General features: G+C 43.6%; 1 protein-coding gene across 1 annotated transcript in view; it reads right to left on the bottom strand.

Annotated features, from left to right (window-relative positions):
- LOC311227159 (juxtaposed with another zinc finger protein 1-like) overlaps window positions 1–16,209 on the bottom strand; it is a 53,773-nt gene extending 37,564 nt beyond the window's left edge. Inside the window, exons 1-2 of the mRNA XM_084312699.1 lie at window positions 16,137–16,209; window positions 15,434–15,732 (exon numbers count right to left, since the gene is read on the bottom strand). Coding sequence (XP_084168825.1) covers window positions 15,434–15,548 — 115 coding nt within the window. The 5' untranslated portion in view covers window positions 15,549–15,732; window positions 16,137–16,209. The remainder of the gene's footprint in view (window positions 1–15,433; window positions 15,733–16,136) is intronic.
- Between the last annotated feature and the right edge of the window lie 1,563 nt (window positions 16,210–17,772).

The following is a 17,772-nucleotide window of genomic DNA, read 5'->3' as shown; positions in this document are numbered from 1 at the left end:
TATGTCTTATTTCTTACTGGTGTAAAGCACTTTGAACTGCAATCCCCTGTATGAAAGGTGCTATACAAATAAAGTTATTATTATTATTAAACCCAGCTCTATAACTGATTCAGAGAGAGAGACAAGAAAAGAAAAGCAAAAAAGCGATTTTTTTTTAATGTAAAGCAGACAGGCAGACATATATAGATAGATAGAGATAGACAGACAGATATATGTGTGTACAAACATGACAATATAGTCAATTTTATTTTCCTCCTAATCTCTACACCCTGTATATCTACCTTTATCTCCCTCCCTCCCTCTCCCCCCTCAGTCCTGTGATGAGGTAAGACAGGCAGGTATGTGCTTGTGTACAGTACATGGGGAGAGCAGAGCCCTACCTGGCACACAGTTAGGCTAACATCAACAGCTGACATCACCGCATTCCTCACTACTTACCTACAGTTACCTTCTGTAGCGTGCTAGTAGATACAACAGATAAACACAACAATCAATCCTCAATGTTACCTAGTTACCTCCTATAGCGTGCTACAACAGAAAAACACAACAAACTTTTTTTTCCGTCTCATCCGGACCTATTTTCCAATTTAAACAAAGATGTCATCAAAAAGAAAGTGTTTTTATTTGTCACGCACACACATTCCACAAGAACAGTGGCAGTGAAATGCTTCTCCTGTGAGACCCTCCCCCCCCAGACCAAATACAACGCATGGCATGCATTTATATCTTAACAACTCACTTTGAGAATGCCTGCCCTAGTGTGTGGATCAGAAAAAAAGAACTCCCAATAAATGATAAAACTCAATCAAATGAAAACTTGCAATGTAACGGTCCTAGTAGAACAGTTAAAAGTAATTACAATCTAAAGACTGAGATCAGGAATGTAGTTGGGGGGGGGGGTTCAAGTGTAGATGTAACCTATACAATCACAGGAAGTCAGGAATATGCTAATGAATGCAGTGCAAACAGTCAGATGTGCAAAAGAGTAGATGTGCAAATGTATGGGTGTGCAAATTAATGATGAATGTATGGCGCTAGGGCGAAGACCTCTATTCTACATCTGTTGGGCTAAACTGTCGGCTATAACACATACTGTACAAGACGGGGAGGACAGATGGGGTTGAGATACAACAAGCACACGTTTGGGGATAAACTGGTTGATGATCTCAAGCTGAAACTGATATCATTCAACCACCAGGCTCCCCTGCCACTAGAGGGTGCTATTGTATCACACAGAGAGGACAGTGAATGAATCACTCCGGGACCACTCTCCACGCACCCTGACCTGGCTGAAGCAAACAATAAAGAATGCATCTATTGTATAGAATGCCTCTAGTGTAAATAGAAAACGATTTGCACACACACAACCAGTGTTGACTAGTGCAATCCACACAAGAACTTATCTTTCGCCCGTCACACTGTCAGACAGGTGGAGCCTGACATTGTCAGAGTCATTTATTTATATAGCACATTTAAAAGCTCAAAGAGCCGACCAAAGTGCTGTACAGTAACTAAAAACTATAGACATAGTCACACAGTGGAACAGAGGACAAGTTTACAACATGACAAAAGACAGGATGGTCAGTCAATACAGTAAGGACCACAAGAAGACAAACAGGACTATCTTGTGTTTGTACTTTTTTTTTTATATTATATTGTATTTGTACCTATAGAGTGTAGATAGGACTGTGACGCTATGCATCCCCCCCCCTATATCCCCCCCCCCCCCCCCCTGCTGCTTTGACACCCGAATTTCCCCAAGGGGATCAATAAAGGCTCATCTTATTATCTTTATAGGAGTATACAACAGACGATACAGTATGACATAGGACAGTAGACAATATCTTGTGACACAAAGACTATACATCGGACAATATAGTAAGACATAGGAGACTAGGCGATAACGGTGCTTTTTGTTTCGCACGCACCTACACACAGAATTCTTCCCCATTGACAGAGTCACCACCACCGACAGGTTAGAAGAATAGAATAGGATAGAAATACTTTATTCATCCCGAGGGAAATTTGGCACTACAAATCGCTCACAGTAAACAGTAAACATTTAGGTAGACAAAGCAAAAGTCACGAATAAGAATAAAAATAAGCCTAAGAATTCAAATTTAATACAGTTGGGGATTTCCTATGTTATGTATATACATTCTAATAAAAAAATATACAGTAAAAATATACAGAAATATACAGTAAGTGTACAGTAAAGTGTAATATTGTACAATGTTGGTTTAAAAGTAAAGGTCCAGGGCCCTCATTTATCAACGTTGCGTACGCACAGATATGTGCGTAACCCGTGCGTTAGGGGTGGACGGTATAAACGGTATACGGTATAAACGGTATGAATTTGCTCTACGGTATGGATTTTGACTATACCGTGTAACCGGTAGGGCAGCTCTAAAATAGCAATGACGTCATGTAACCACAGCGCGACTATTTCACTCGCATTTGCCCCTAAAAATAGATAGAATTAGTCATAGATAATAGATATGTGCGAACTGGAAAAAGTTATTTAGGAGGCTTCGCGCAGTGGGCGTGCCAGCCCCTACCGCACGCATGTAAACACGGGTCTAGTAGTCTAGTGGGACGCGACACGGGAGGACGGCGGCGTCTCCCTGAGCTAACGTTAGCTTAGCTACCGTTACAAAATGACCCAGTCAACTATTCACTTTTAGTTTAATACATGATGAGGCATTGTCTAACCGAACGGTATCTAGTCGGCCAGCTACCGATAGCTCCTGACATCAACAAACGCTCCACAAAGTCTAGTAGACTAGAGACGTGTGTGCTAGCTGTTAGCTCACGTTAACGCAAGTTAGTTCACCGTTCAAAACGAAATGTCCCATTGAACTAAATAATTCACTGAGGCGTTGTATTAACGTTATATATCCGGCTAGCAGTAGCTACAGATCTGCTCCTGATATCAATGTCTTATAACACTGATTCGATGCGTATTTGAGCTGAGGGCTTGCTGAGCACACCAATAGGGTCCAGGTGCAGCGCCGGAGAATCCTGGCCGTAGCTCTGCTCGAGGCTACTCGAGTATAGGTCCAGGTGCAGCTCCGGAGAATCCTGGCCGTAGCTGGAGGCTACTAGAGTACACACAGACAGTGGAGCTTGTTGCGTGGTGGCGATGTCTCGCAGATAATACAAGTACAAGTCTAATTATATAATATATATATTTTATAAAAAAAAAATTATATAAACTTAAATTACATTTTTTTTATCAAAATGATGATACCGTGATATATACCGTTACCGTCTATGCTTCAAATTATACCGTGATATAAATTTTAGACCATACCGTCCACCCCTACCGTGCGTATGATCGTTTCTAAGCAGGGAGCGAAATTAACTTTTTGACTCACCGGCCAGTGGCGGGTAGATGGGAAGAATCTACCCGCCAAGCATATTTCTTACCTGCCAAAAATCTTTTAGATTAAAAATATATATTATATAATCATACTTGTAGTTGTATTATCTGCGAGACATCGCCACCACGCAATAAGTCAAAATGCTCGCTATCTGCAAACAGCTCCACTGTCTGTGTGTACTCTAGTAGCCTCCAGCTCCAAAAAGGATTCTCCTGTGCTGCAGCGGGACCCTATACTAATACTCTACATTCAGCATGCAAGGATTCTCCGGCGCTGCAGCTGGACCCTATTGGTATAATGTTAGGGTTCTTTGGTCAAATCACATTCATAAAGCCCTCAGCTACAATACGCATTGAATCAATGTTATAAGACATTGATATCAGGAGCTATCTGTAGCTACTGCTAGCCCGCTAGGTAACGTTAAGACAATTTAGTTTACTGGGACATATAGATCTAACGTGAGCTAGCTAACGTGAGCTAGCTAACGTGAGCTAGCTAACGAGGGAACGGAGGTATTATGCACTCGAGTCAACTATTGCTGGAGCATTTGTTGATATCAGTAGCTAGCCAGCTAGATACCGTTAGACAATGCCTCGTCATGTATTAAACTAAAAGTGAATAGCTGACTGGGTCATTGTTTAAACAGTAACGGTAGCTCATGGAGGTCCGGTCTAGACTAGAGCAGAGTAGCAGACTGCCTGTGTTGATACGAGCAGAAGGCAATAGTATCCCGCTGCAGGGCTGGCCCGGCTGCGCGGATATGACTCGTTGCCACGGTTTTTTTCAAAATAAGAATATCATACGAACCGAATGCTGCTAACTGCCGGAGCCATCGATATTATGACTGGAGCTGCGCTTGGAGCGGAAACGAGACCCGCACAGATTTTTTTACACGTCTACACGCCACACGGCGGGCAGACCCCCCAGTGGCAAGCGCCAAAGGTAAAAACTGAGCGCCCCTGGCGGGCGGCAGGCTTTAATTTCGCCCCCTGTTTCTAAGCAAAGTGTGGGATTTATCAATTTCAACGTGTGCTTGACTTTGTGCGTATATTTACGCACAGCTCCGGCCGTGCGTACCTGGCGCCCGGTGGTAGAATATGAATATTGCAGTCTGCAACGCGGAAATAAGCTTCCGTGCATTGGTTTCAACACTGGCGTGTTCAACTTCTGTATGACCCGTAATTCATTATAGTTCATTGTAAAATAGCGACAGTGTAATTATAACGGGCTCACGCCCGAACAAGAGGTTGGCCTGCTTGTTTGGCACGGGGGGGCAGACGCAGAACACCCACCTCCAAACGCAATTAAATATTGTTTCAAATAAAAAAGCTAAATACTATTATTTTGTGTGTCATGTTTCCAAATAAGATTGGCCACAACGAAATGCTTTCTACTTCAATTTGTTGGTTAGAATAGATTACCTCCGTTGAAACTTCACTGAGACTAAAAGACAGTATTTTCTTTTGTGTGAGCTCCGCGCACAGATGTGATAATAATAATAATAATAATAATAATAATAATAATAATAATAATAATAATAATAATAATAATAATAATAATAATAATAATAATAACAATAATAATAATAGCTTCATTTTATATAGCGCCTTTCAAGAGACCCAAGGTCGCTTTACATAGATAGGGGGGGGGGAATAACAAAATAACAAACAGTGGACAGACACAACATATAAATATGATGATGGGATTCAAGTTCGCGTTTTTATTGATCACATAGGCAGGCTATACATAGGCTACATGGCACGGTCCATCGTGATATTGGAGATGGATCGAGCAATAGACTGTTACTGTAGCTGTCAAAGCTCCATCACAAATGCAGTTATGTGAATAGAAAGGGATTCCACTCAGTGATGTGCATTTGCCTGATACATGTCGTTGCTGCATGCCGGGAGGAAGCAATGCTGCATGTTCTCAATTCATTAAATAAAACGGATACTTTTTGCAAGGGTTTACTGACTGTCATATAGGCCTGCCACGATAACACATTTTGCTGGGCGATTAATTGCCCCCGAAAATATCGCGATAAGCGATATTATTGCGACCGGTTAGAGAATTTTTTTTTGGAGAAATTTATTTCCCAAAACTTTTATTTTGAAGCCCACCGCTCCGTCTTTTCCGGTGTTTTAGACTTTTATTTTGAAGCCCACCGACCGGACCGGAAGTATTGTTGTGATTATCAGGTACTTTTTTAGTCCCTGCTCTGCCGTGGTTCCAAGCGAGTAGAAGTGAGATGCATGCATCTTATTGGTAGAAGTGGTACCAGAAAAGTCACGTGAAACACTGCAGACCACTGATTGGTCAGAATAGAGACGCGTCACTCGTTGGGGAGTCTGAGGGAGTCTGAACGAAAACAGAACGCCGCCATCTTTAATGTCTCGCATATGATTTCATAATCATTATGTTTGCAGCAGGCACAAGTGCAATAAACAAAGGATACAGTCACTGTGTATTCTGCCTCATTTATTGATTAAACAAAACCGACATCAACACAATTTGCCACCGAGCGGAGAGTTTAGTCTTGCAAAAAGATTGCTGACTTGTTAAGGCTTGTTGTTAGGTTAGGTGCTAATGTTGTGCTAGCGTTTTAGCATGGCTATCGTACATAGCGTGATCAATATAACTCGCTATTGATTGTTTGTATGAGTAACGTTAATGCTAGTAGAATAGACACAATGAGGGGTAACGTTAGCCCCACGGAGCTCCTGTGCTGTGCTCTGTAGTAAAGCCAGCGGCCCGCCTCCCAACACGGACAGTGACTGACAAGCGGCACTGGTTCCGCCTCAAACAAACACGCAAATAGCAATTAATCGCGCCCGTCAAAATCATTGCATTCATTTTAATTATCGCTGCAATTAATCGATTTATTGCTTATCGCGGCAGGCCTACTGTCATACAAATAATCAACCAACTACATACTGTAACTTTTCAGTGCACGTTCTTATTTACATTGCTCCCGCAGACCCGCACACAGACATGATGGAATTCAAGTTCAAGTTTGTATTGATCACATATAGGCAGGCTACACATGGCGTATAGGCTACATGTATCATACATGGCAGTGAGATTCATTGTTCTTGTATATGCTCTCGTATTATTGTTTATATAGGCTACCCAATACCGACATCAAAATAGATTGTATGCCTCTACAAATCATATGCAGCAGGTAGAACATTTACGGAAAATCCATCGCAATTTGGAATAAAATTGAGGAGAACTTTAATCCCTGGGTATTAATCAAACGAAACGGAAAAAGGCAGTCATATTCCAGCATGGTCTTTATTAGTTAATATGGTCTTTAAGTTAATAGATATCATATCCGACATCACCGTACGTGTACATGTCTGTCAGCCTGTCACGTATTTCTCCCATAACACAGTGTTCCATTACCGTATATGGTTAATTACGGGCGGTGCTATATGCAAATACTTAAAATCGTGCATGAGCGTAGAACTTAATGGTATTTATCAACACGGAGTGTGCGTACGTGTGATGAATCCCGATTTTTCTGTGCGTACACACATTCTAAATTCTGTGCTTAAGAACAAAAATAGAACACTTTCTAAGAATTGTTGATAAATGAGGGCCCAGGAAGATGGTAACTGTCACTCTGTGCTCAGTGATGCAGTGAGGCACAGTGATGCATTATAAAGTCTGATGGCTGTCGGAATGAAGGACTTCCTGTTCAGTGCTACATCTTGGGAGTCTTAGTCTAGCACCGAACGTAACCCAAGGTGGTAACCCAAGACACTGTGGGAGACAGCAGAGGGTCCAGGGGCCAAGAATGCCCTCAAGAATCTATTAAATGCCCTCAAATTTGGGAAAATGCATTAACAAGTGTCACTGTGTCGCCAATACCTAACATTATTGGGAAAGGTTTTAGATTAAATGATCCCATAAATAGGCGGCTAGGTGGTGCAGTGGGCAAGGCGCTCACCACCAATGCTGGAGACGCTGGGTTCGAGCCCAGCTCTCCGCATTGCTATCAGCTTGGCTGGTCGTTCATACTAATACAATTGGCAGTGTTAGGGGGTGGGAAGCTGATGGGTGGGGATAGGACGTTGTGGACAGCGACTCCTACAGGTCGGTTGGTGCGCCTGCGCAGCAGAATAAGGAAGCGACGGGGGCGGCGTGCCCTTCAAAACGCAGACCCCCGACGCTGAGAGATTGCGCTGTGCAGGTGCAAATATGCGACTGCTGCTTCCTCGAGTACCAGAGGGGACACGTGATGTAAGGCTTAGTCCACATTGCAGCCGGCTTGTGGGAGGCATGACCTAACAGCGTTCGAGACAGGGGAGGGTAGAATTGGACGATACGAAATTGGGATGGGAGAAAAATAGATTAAAAAAAATTATCCCATAAATGCTGAGGAATACCTATGTCTGGGCAATATGGCCAAAATATCATATCACAATTTTATTTCAGTTTTGATGGTATAACGGCATTTGACAGTATTTAGTTTTCCAGTATTTATGTGATATGTCTTTATCTTGTAATACAATTGTCATGGTGCCGGTTAGGCCTGCCGCGATAAGCAATAAATCGATTAATTGCCGCGATAATTAAAATTAATGCAATGATTTTGACGGGCGCGATTAATTGCTATTTGCGCGTTTGTTTTAATGAGGCGGAACCAGTGCCCCTTGTCAGTCACTGTCCGTGTGGGGGGCCGCTGGCCTTACTACAGAGCACAGCACGGGAGCTCCGTGGGGCAGTAGCAACGCCACATATAGCTTAACTACATTTCTCAATGGTGTTGCTCCTTTTAACCAAGTAGCGTTATTTATAGTGTAGCGTCAGCTATTTTTAGACCCAAGTAGTTACTCGCTACTGCCCGGAGAAACTGGACTGCTAAATAAAGATGAAAGATCGAGTGTTGATTCTCATTCAATGCTAACAACATTAGCTAAATAGCTAACAAACGAAATACAACGTATAGCATAGCTACAACACAGAATAACGTTAATACAATTACATGCATCATTGTTTACAATGAACGGGTGGGGCTAGTCAAAGGCCTGGACACGGGGACAAGTTAAACATGAATTAATTTATTATAACGTAGTAGGTAGTTGCGAGTCGTGCTGCAGTGCCTACGCACCACAGCTATTCTATTATATACTGCTTTGACGCTTCCTCCTCATCGTTGATTGCCTGTAGTAGCTGCATCTAACGTTAGTAGCTAACGTTAAAACTAACCTAAAGTTAGTTGTTCACCAACAATCTCAATATTTGTTTTATCATTAGCTCAAAAACACAACCGGACGAGACAAGTTGGCCGCTCATAGGTGCCGCTAGGATAATAACAACAATACTTCCGGTCCGGTCGGTGGGCTTCAAAATAAAAGTCTAAAACACCGGAAAAGACGGAGCGATGGGCTTCAAAATAAAAGTTTTGGGAAATAAATTTCTCAAAAAAAAATTCTCTAACCGGTCGCAATAATATCGCTTATCGCTAGGCCTGCCGCGATAAGCAATAAATCGATTAATTGCTGCGATAATTAAAATTAATGCAATGATTTTGACGGGCGCGATTAATTGCTATTTGCGCGTTTGTTTTAATGAGGCGGAACCAGTGCCCCTTGTCAGTCAATGTCCGTGTTGGGAGGCGGGCCGCTGGCTTTACTACAGAGCAGAGAGCACAGCACAGGAGCTCCGTGGGGCAACACCACATAGCTTAACTACATTTCTCAATAGTGTTGCTCCTTTTAACCAAGTAGCGTTATTTGTAGTGTAACGTTAGCGTTTTAACGTTAGTAGCTAAATGGCCCCAGCCCATTCGCAGCATGTTGAAGTAGTAGTAGCATCAGCAAGCTAACGTTAGCTGGCCCCAGTCCACCAGCAGCATCAGCAAGCTAGGATAATAACAACAATACTTCCGGTCCGGTCGGTGGGCTTCAAAATAAAAGTCTAAAACACCGGAAAAGACGGAGCGGTGGGCTTCAAAATAAAAGTTTTGGGAAATAAATTTCTAAAAAAAAAATTCTCTAACCGGTCGCAATAATATCGCTTATCGCGATATTTTCGGGGGCAATTAATCGCTCAGCAAAATTTTTTATCGTGGCAGGCCTACTTATCGCGATATTTTCGGGGGCAATTAATCGCCCAGCTAAATGTGTTATCGTGGCAGGCCTAGTGCCGGTTCATTTAAAATAGTCTATGTTTAAAATAGTCTATAGTCTACAATGGTGGAACGAACTTCCCACCACAGTTAGGATAGCCGAACCCCGTCCAATCTTTCGCCGTCGACTAAAGACGCACTGCTTCAATCATGATCTGAAAAAATTAACTCTAACTAACCTTACTGTCATGTACTTGTCCTAATATACTAACCAACACTATAGCACTCAACACTTTTTTTTTTTATCCACTTTTTCTCCCATTTTCTATTTTTCTTCCATCCCAATTTTCGTATCATCCAATTCAACCCTCCCCTGTCTTTGAACGCTGTTTCATGCCTCCCACAAGCCGGCTGCAATGTGGACTAAGTCATACATAGCACGAGTCCCCTCCGATACACGAGGTAACAGCAGTCGCATCTTTCCACCTGCGCGGCTTGATCTTTCAGCGTCAGGGGTCTGGGCTTTGGAGGGGCCCCGCCCCCGTCGCTTCCTGATTCTACCGCGCAGGCGCACCAACCGACCTGTAGGAGTCGCTGTCCACAACGCCCGATCCCCACCCATCAGTTTCCCTCCCCCTAATACTGCCAATGTGTATTAATGCGGACGACCAGCTAAACTGAAAGCAATGTGGAGTGCTGGGCTCGAACAGGGAGGCGTACCTGTTCAAGCCCAGTCTCCAGTATTCGTGGTGAGCGCCTTGCCCACTGCACCACATAGCCGCCCAGCACTCAACACTTTGATGAACATTGTTACTCAGCTGATAGAGTTGTACCCTTCCTGCTGTCTTGTTGTACAAAACTTGTAAGTCGCTTTGGATAAACGCGTCAGCTAAATGACAAAATGTAAAATGTTCTTTTTATTTTTTAATGCTGCTGCGAGGAAAGCATTTTTGATTAACTTAAAAATATACACAAATATATATAATATATAGCCCAATATATAACCCACACCGTCGCATGGATCCATGACGGTATACCTTCCTATTCAGTTGTACCTCCCAGCCCTAGGCACAGGGTGACAGTACAGACTGGCGAAATCTTCCTGGACACAAATTTCTTTTACACTTCTCACAATCTTCCTGGACACTTTACACTTTTTATATTTTTACACTTATTATTACTGTACATTTTAATGTATATTTCTGTATCTTTTTGGCTGGATAGTTTATATTTAAGATTTTAGAATGTATATACATAACAGAATGTATATCCCGGACCGTATTTTATTCTTTATTCTATTTTATTCTTATTTTTAATATTATTATATTCTTATTCTTATTTTAGTCCTATTGACTACCTAAATGTTTATTGTTGTTCAATGTGAGCGATCTGTAGTGCCGAATTTCCCTCTGGATTATTGAAGGATTTCTATTCTATTATATTCCATCTATAATACCCCACCAATTATCAGTTCACGAGAACCACAACCAGGGAGCGAAATTAACCTTTTGACTCACCGGCAAGTGGCGGGTAGATGGGAAGAATCTACCCGCCAAGCATATTTCTTACCTGCCAATTGTTTTTTGATTAAAATAAAATATATATTATATAATCATACTTGTAGTTGTATTATCTGCGAGACATCGCCACCACGCAATAAGTCAAAATGCTCGCTATCTGCAAACAGCTCCACTGTCTGTGTGTATACTTGAGTAGCCTCCAGCTCCAGCAAGGATTCTCCGGCGCTGCAGCTAGACCCTATATTCAGCTAGACCCTACATTCAGCATGCAAGGATTCTCCGGCGATGCAGCTGGACCCTATTGGTATAATGTTACGGTTCTTTGGTCAAATCACATTCAACATGCCCTCAGCTAGAATACGCATTGAATCAATGTTATAAGACATTGATATCAGGAGCTATCTGTAGCTACTGCTAGCCCGCTAGATAACGTTAAGACAATTTAGTTTACTGGGACATATAGATCTAACGTGAGCTAGCTAACGTGAGCTAGCTAACGTGAGCTAGCTAACGAGGGAACGGAGGTATTATGCACTCGAGTCGACTATTGCTGGAGCATTTGTTAAATATCAGCAGCTATCAGTAGCTAGCCAGCTAGATACCGTTAGACAATGCCTCGTCATGTATTAAACTAAAAGTGAATAGTTGACTGGGTCATTGTTTAAACAGTAACGGTAGCTCATGGAGGTCCGCTCTTCTAGATAGAGCAGACTGCCTCTGTGATGATACGAGCAGAAGCCCTTAGCCAATAGTATCCCGCTGCAGGGCTGGGCGGATATGACTCGTTGCCACGTATTTTTTCAAAATAAGAGTATCATACGAACCGAATGTTGCTAACTGCCGGAGCCATCGATATTATGACTGGAGATGCGCTTGGGGCGGAAATGAGACCTGCACAGATTTTCAAAATAAGAGTATCGTTATGAACTTGATTGATTGATTACACGCCACACAGCGGGCAGACCTCTCAGTGGGAGGCGCCAAACGTAAAAACTGAGCGCCAATGGCGGGCTCTAAATTCACCCCCTGACCACAACACACACACATAAAAAAGCACATTTAAGATAAGATATTCCTTTATTGATCCCCTTGGGGAAATTCAGAGAAATTCAGGAATTTCCTACCCTGGACTGTCATTCATGTTCATCTATATAAGCCCTTCATCACCTCTGCATTATCTCTGTTACAGCATCATACCTCTGACTCAGAGCTCATGTAATGAATGACTACTAGGCAACAATACTGAAGGCTAAAAGAACGAAGTCTGTTACCTAACTGGCCAGCACCTGCCCCGAAAGCAATGGACAACCCTCAACCGCCCGAGGACAGGCGTAGGTAGGACGGAGCAGCAATGCAGAGAAATGGGGTCTCGTGGACAGTGCCCAGTGCGAATGCGGGGACCCATTACAAACTGTGGAACGTATAACGAGCAGCTGCCCCAAACACCGGCCACCGAATATGGCGACCGTGGTCTAATCGACCTGGACGATGACGCGTTGGACTGGCTTGCCTCAACGGAGCTGAAGGTCTAAGGACATACGCCAGAGAGAGAGACCCTGGCCTCACTTGTAGTCTCACTGGAAACTGAAAGAGCACATGATGAAAGTGCTATTAACTCTTATCAAATTAGCTCCTCTTTTCAATTGAATATTGATTAAAGCCACTGCATTGCTTGGAAACTATTCGGTGACCCAAAGCCAACGACCACCACCATACCCTCTCACTCTCTTCATTATACACAAACGCCACCCTACTCCCATCTGCCGTATACCGCTCCATCTGGTAATGGATCTAATGGGGTTATTGATCGCTCTCTGTGATCCTGTCGCATCTGAAGATCAGTCACTACTGCAGGCCAGTGGAGGGAGAAGTCATTAACCCCTGCAATGTCACTGGTGACCCCCCCTGCTATGCTCAGCTGACTGCTGGGGTGAGAAGTCAATCTGAGCGCCAGATGGGGGGGGGGGGGGGGGGGGGGGGTTAGGGCTGGTGGAGGTGGGGCAATATCTTTAAGAAATATCTTTCCATTTCCATTAGGCGAAGCAGAGTAGACACCACTAAATTAAGATATTCCTTTATTGATGGGGGATTCAGGTGTCATAGCAGTGAGGGGCGGGGGGTTGAGCAGGGAAATAGAAAGACAATAAAAATAGGCAATAAAATTAAATATGAATATAAAATATGAGAAGATTAAACAGTATAAACACAGGTGCCGCCGGTACTGTTTAATTGTATACTGTTTAATGAGCCCACTCATGAGGATATATTGCGCTGAGTCTGTGTGTGACGTATTATACAAACAGCGGGTGTGAAAAGATAGACTGATATGTGCAGTCCGTGGATGGACGACATGTCTTTGTGGTTCATTTGGAAGTCATCAATGGACCATATGGTATGACTGGTTCACTTCATAGACAGCACAACAACACTTCCCTAGTACCACACACACACACACACGTATACCTCCACAGCCATGAACACTCCTGTGTAATAAACACTCAAAAGGACACCTTCTCATCATCTCTGCACACCTGGCCTGTGATGAGGTGATGACATCACAGCAGGTGACACCAGAGCCACGGCAGGCCGGTTGGCTGTAAGCCTCCTTTGTTATCAGTTGTACTATCGCTCGGCCAATAAACGGCCCCCTCAGTTTCCATGGAGACCAGCTCAGTGGTGCATCTACTCACTCACTGACTCCACTTACCCCTTTTCCTGGACTCTTCCAAATGGATACATAGAATAGAAATACTTTAATGATCCCGAGGGAAATTTGGCATGCCACTCATAACAGCAAGTATAGCATAGGGACATAGAAGTAAAACTGTATATTGTATAGGAGTGTACATAGGACCCAGTGCCTTGAAGTGATTTATTAACATGTCTATTTTATCATGTCTATTCTACTTATTATTATTACTATTTACTATTATTACTATTGTATTCTTGCACAATCGTAGCGGGCATGGCCAACCGCATTTCACTGTATGCCCTGGTATGTATGTGATAAATAAACTCTTGAATCTAATGATTAAGCCCACTGAGTCAACTTCCAGTATGTTTTGTTGATTCACACTGTGATATCTAGTATGAATCCTCTAGTCTATATACTTCTTCCCACTCCTTTTAAAATATGTTTTTTTTTTTTTTTTTTTTACTTTTGTGTCGTTTTAGTTTTGTATATACATTTATTATTTGAATGGCAGTTAAAGCTATATCTGTATTTGATGTTTGTTTGTTTGTTCTTGTTGCATATTTGAAATAAACTTCAATCAATCACACCAACACATTACATAATCAGCTATAGTGGAATATATCACACTAAAGTGTTTTAAAACACATAGCGTTAGTAGGCTACTAAATATAGTTGTAGAAACAGATTCAATTAGTGCTTTAGGTGTGGCATATAAATAGGGCCCTCAGTGCTATCAAAACACTGTTAGTATAATGAATCATTATATTTGAATGAATCATATATACATTTCATTGTATACCTGTATGCCGTGACAATTAAAACTCTTGACTTGACTTGACTTGAATAATAATAATAATAATAATAATAATAATAATAATAATAATAATAATAATAATAATAATAATAATAATAATAATAATAATAATAATAATGTGTATTGTTGTTGACATCCAACCTACTATGTGCAATAACATTGCAACATTATTTAAACTTCTTTACATTTTTTTTTTTTTTAATCTACTTTTCAAATAAGTTGGTTATTTTTTAGATGCCAGGTGATAACGCTGACTTGTCAACAAGTGTATTATCAGACTACACAGGCAGAATCTACGACAGAAGAACCATTTGAAACTTTAGGATGGGCTAAAGTCGCAAACGCATTCGATACATTTGAATAGAATAACAGCATTATTAGCATGACAATTGCACTAACAAAGTGCCAAAACAAAGGAGCAATTAAAGTGTGAAAAGGGGTAATCTTTTATTTAAAAAGGTGAATGCAGGAGAGACGTGTGAGACACCAGAGAGGTGACGAAGCTGCACAGATCTGCATGATGCAGATACAACAACACCACCACCACAGGCCTGGACACGTAAACATCGACTCTAGTCTCTGTGACTCAGAAACCGCTGCTAGGGACCCGTGCTGTACTAGCTGCACCTTTATGCCGAGACCTAGCGGCCCTGCAGGGTTACCTCTGCAACACAATAACCAGCTACACTAATAAACCTACAGCGAAATAAGAAACACCCCCGCATCGCCACACACACACAACTACACACCACCACGCACATCTGCTTCGATAGCTGGAGCAGGACTGCTATCGTTGATCAGCAGCGATTATTAATAAAGATGAAGAGGCAAACATAGCGGAACGCTACTATAATAGCATGAGCTACAACACCAGCTAACTAGCTGCGGTGCGCCTAGCCTCCTCCCCGGCTATCTAGTTAGCTCCCTCCCCCCTCCCCGACTCACCGATGTGATTGTCCTCGATGTGGACGATGAGCTCGGCCAGGGACTCGAACTGGAGACCGCAACCCCCGAACCTGCAGGAATTGGAGAAGAACGAAGCGGCGGCGATGCCCGTCATGTTTGCAAGCTCAGCTGCTGCATCCACTGGGGGGTCGACCGGGGAGCCGGGGAGCGGTGTTGGAGGAGGAGGAGGAGGAGGAGGCGGAGACAGGCTTCTCTGGGTCCGGGGTGGGAGCGGGGCAGAGCGGGGAGCAGCGGAGCAGACACCGGGCAGCAGCCAGACTGGACAGCGGCGGACGCAGCTGGGAGACAGGCAGGCGGGCGGGCGGGACAGTGGGGGTGGGGATGGTTAGACAGGGGGAGGGGGAGCTGACGTCATGTTGAGCTTACCTGTTGTTGTTGTTGTTGTTGTTGTTATGCATGTGCGTGTGTGTGCGCGTGTGCGTAAAGGTAAGCGTCGACCCAGAATCAAATGAATGAACTCTTTGATGTGAACATGTCGGTGACTGAGGCAAGGCAAGTTGAATCGCATTATGTGCATACGGATATTTATCCTGATGAATTGAAAATGGGGGACCCTGATGTAAACAAGATGAAAGTCTTTCTCTGGTCTGCATCCCCTTAACGTGTGTATTGAGCCGTACTGTATTGTACCCATTCTGCAATCTGTTAATAAAGTTTTCAATCAATCAATCAAGAGGTATACCCGTATAGCCTTGGTCAGGACGTGGAGAAAATGAGAGAGACAGTGCAGAGATATTAACTCAATGTGGTACATGAAGTGTGATGCCTTAATTATGATACTTCCGGTATTCACCAACGTTTATTTGATCCTCCCCTGGCTCCGTCTGGAGGGCATTCCAGCTGGAGACAACAGCACCACACAGACCCCCTGCGGTGGCTGCCTGTGTGTAGTCCCTTCCTCACAGAGGCACACCCGCCCGGGCTGGACCATCTGGTGGGGAGGATTGCATCTGGTTGCGTGGCTGCCAACTCCACTCCAGCAGGCTGGCATAGGGGACATCGGCCGACTGCAAGGTGGTCTTTGATGCCAGCCTGTAGCACCCTCGGGAGACAGTCAGTGCTCTGCGGAGAGAGACTGACCTCCAGGTCACCGGAAGTTCAAGTTTCAAGTTCAAGTTTCAAGTTTCTTTATTAGTTGACATGCAAAGATACAGAATACCTTCACATGGAATGCTTTTTTCTGTTATGCTCCTATGAGGATCATAGGACGCTTGGATCATACACATACAGCTCATTACAGTAATATTCCACAATTATTACATTTTAGATAGTAATAATGGTACAGAGCCTTGAGACAAACATATGCATATTCACCACCGCAAACAGACTGGCAGCCGTCATAGGCAGCGCCATTTACGGAAGGAGGGGGGAGTGGGTTGGGGTTGTTACAGGGCTGTAGGGGGGGGGGGGGGAGTGTAGCGCCAATGCAGAGGAAGGGGGGGGGGGGGGGGTGGGGGGGAGTGCACAAGACAAGTCCTGGGTGGGGGAGGTAGGGATTGCGGGTGGGGAAGCCGCTCGCCACTCTTATCTCCCAGAGGGCCTTCGACTCCAGCAGCTCCCTGTTTCGACCTTGGTCCAGGAATTTGTTTTGGCTGACTGACTGGCCCATTTATCCCAGCCACGTCACTTTAAATTTGATTTGAATAGAGTGAAATATAACTCTATTGATTTGAGTGGAGTGAGTTTTAACAACTCCGTCCAAATGACTGAATGCATTATTAGTCCAAGTGTCCAAGTGTCTTATCAGTTCATTTTGGTAGATCCTGTGCGCGGTAAACAGATCCAAAATCTTCTTATTGCAGTCCAAAAGCTTCGATAATCCAAAAATCACCACGTCTTCAAGTTGGTAGCCCGATTATGATGTCCCAATAGGCAGAGAGGGTTAGCCTTATTCTGCTTCTTGAAGAAAATATGCAATCCACTGATTAGATCCATTTAGAGTTGATTTGAGTATAGTCCGGCCACCGGCACGAAGCAGGGCATAGCAGCGTCGGGCTCCATGGCGGCGGTAGGAACGGCCTTGAAGGCCTAGGGAGAGAGGAAAGAAATGCGACTTGTCTCTGCAAGAGGTGGGAGGTAATGACAGTAGGGGGGAGTGCGCGGAAGGGAGTCTAGCCATGTCGGGGACGCCGGGTAGTGGTGCGGTGCCCCAAAGCAGTGTTGTTGTAGTACTCGAGTTTGAGTCCTGGACTGATTTTCAGGGACTTGTGACTCGACTTGGACTTTAGCACAAGCTGCATTCGGACTCGGAAGGTGCAGACGAGGACTCAGACTTTCCTTTTTTTTTCTCCTTTTTTCCGATTTTTCTCCCATCCCAC

Source organism: Notolepis coatsorum (genome assembly GCF_963971535.1).
Source record: "Notolepis coatsorum genome assembly, chromosome: 4".
Lineage (NCBI taxonomy): Eukaryota > Metazoa > Chordata > Actinopteri > Aulopiformes > Paralepididae > Notolepis > Notolepis coatsorum.
Note: the sequence above shows the minus strand (reverse complement) of the source record. Positions and strands in the feature narration are given on the sequence as shown.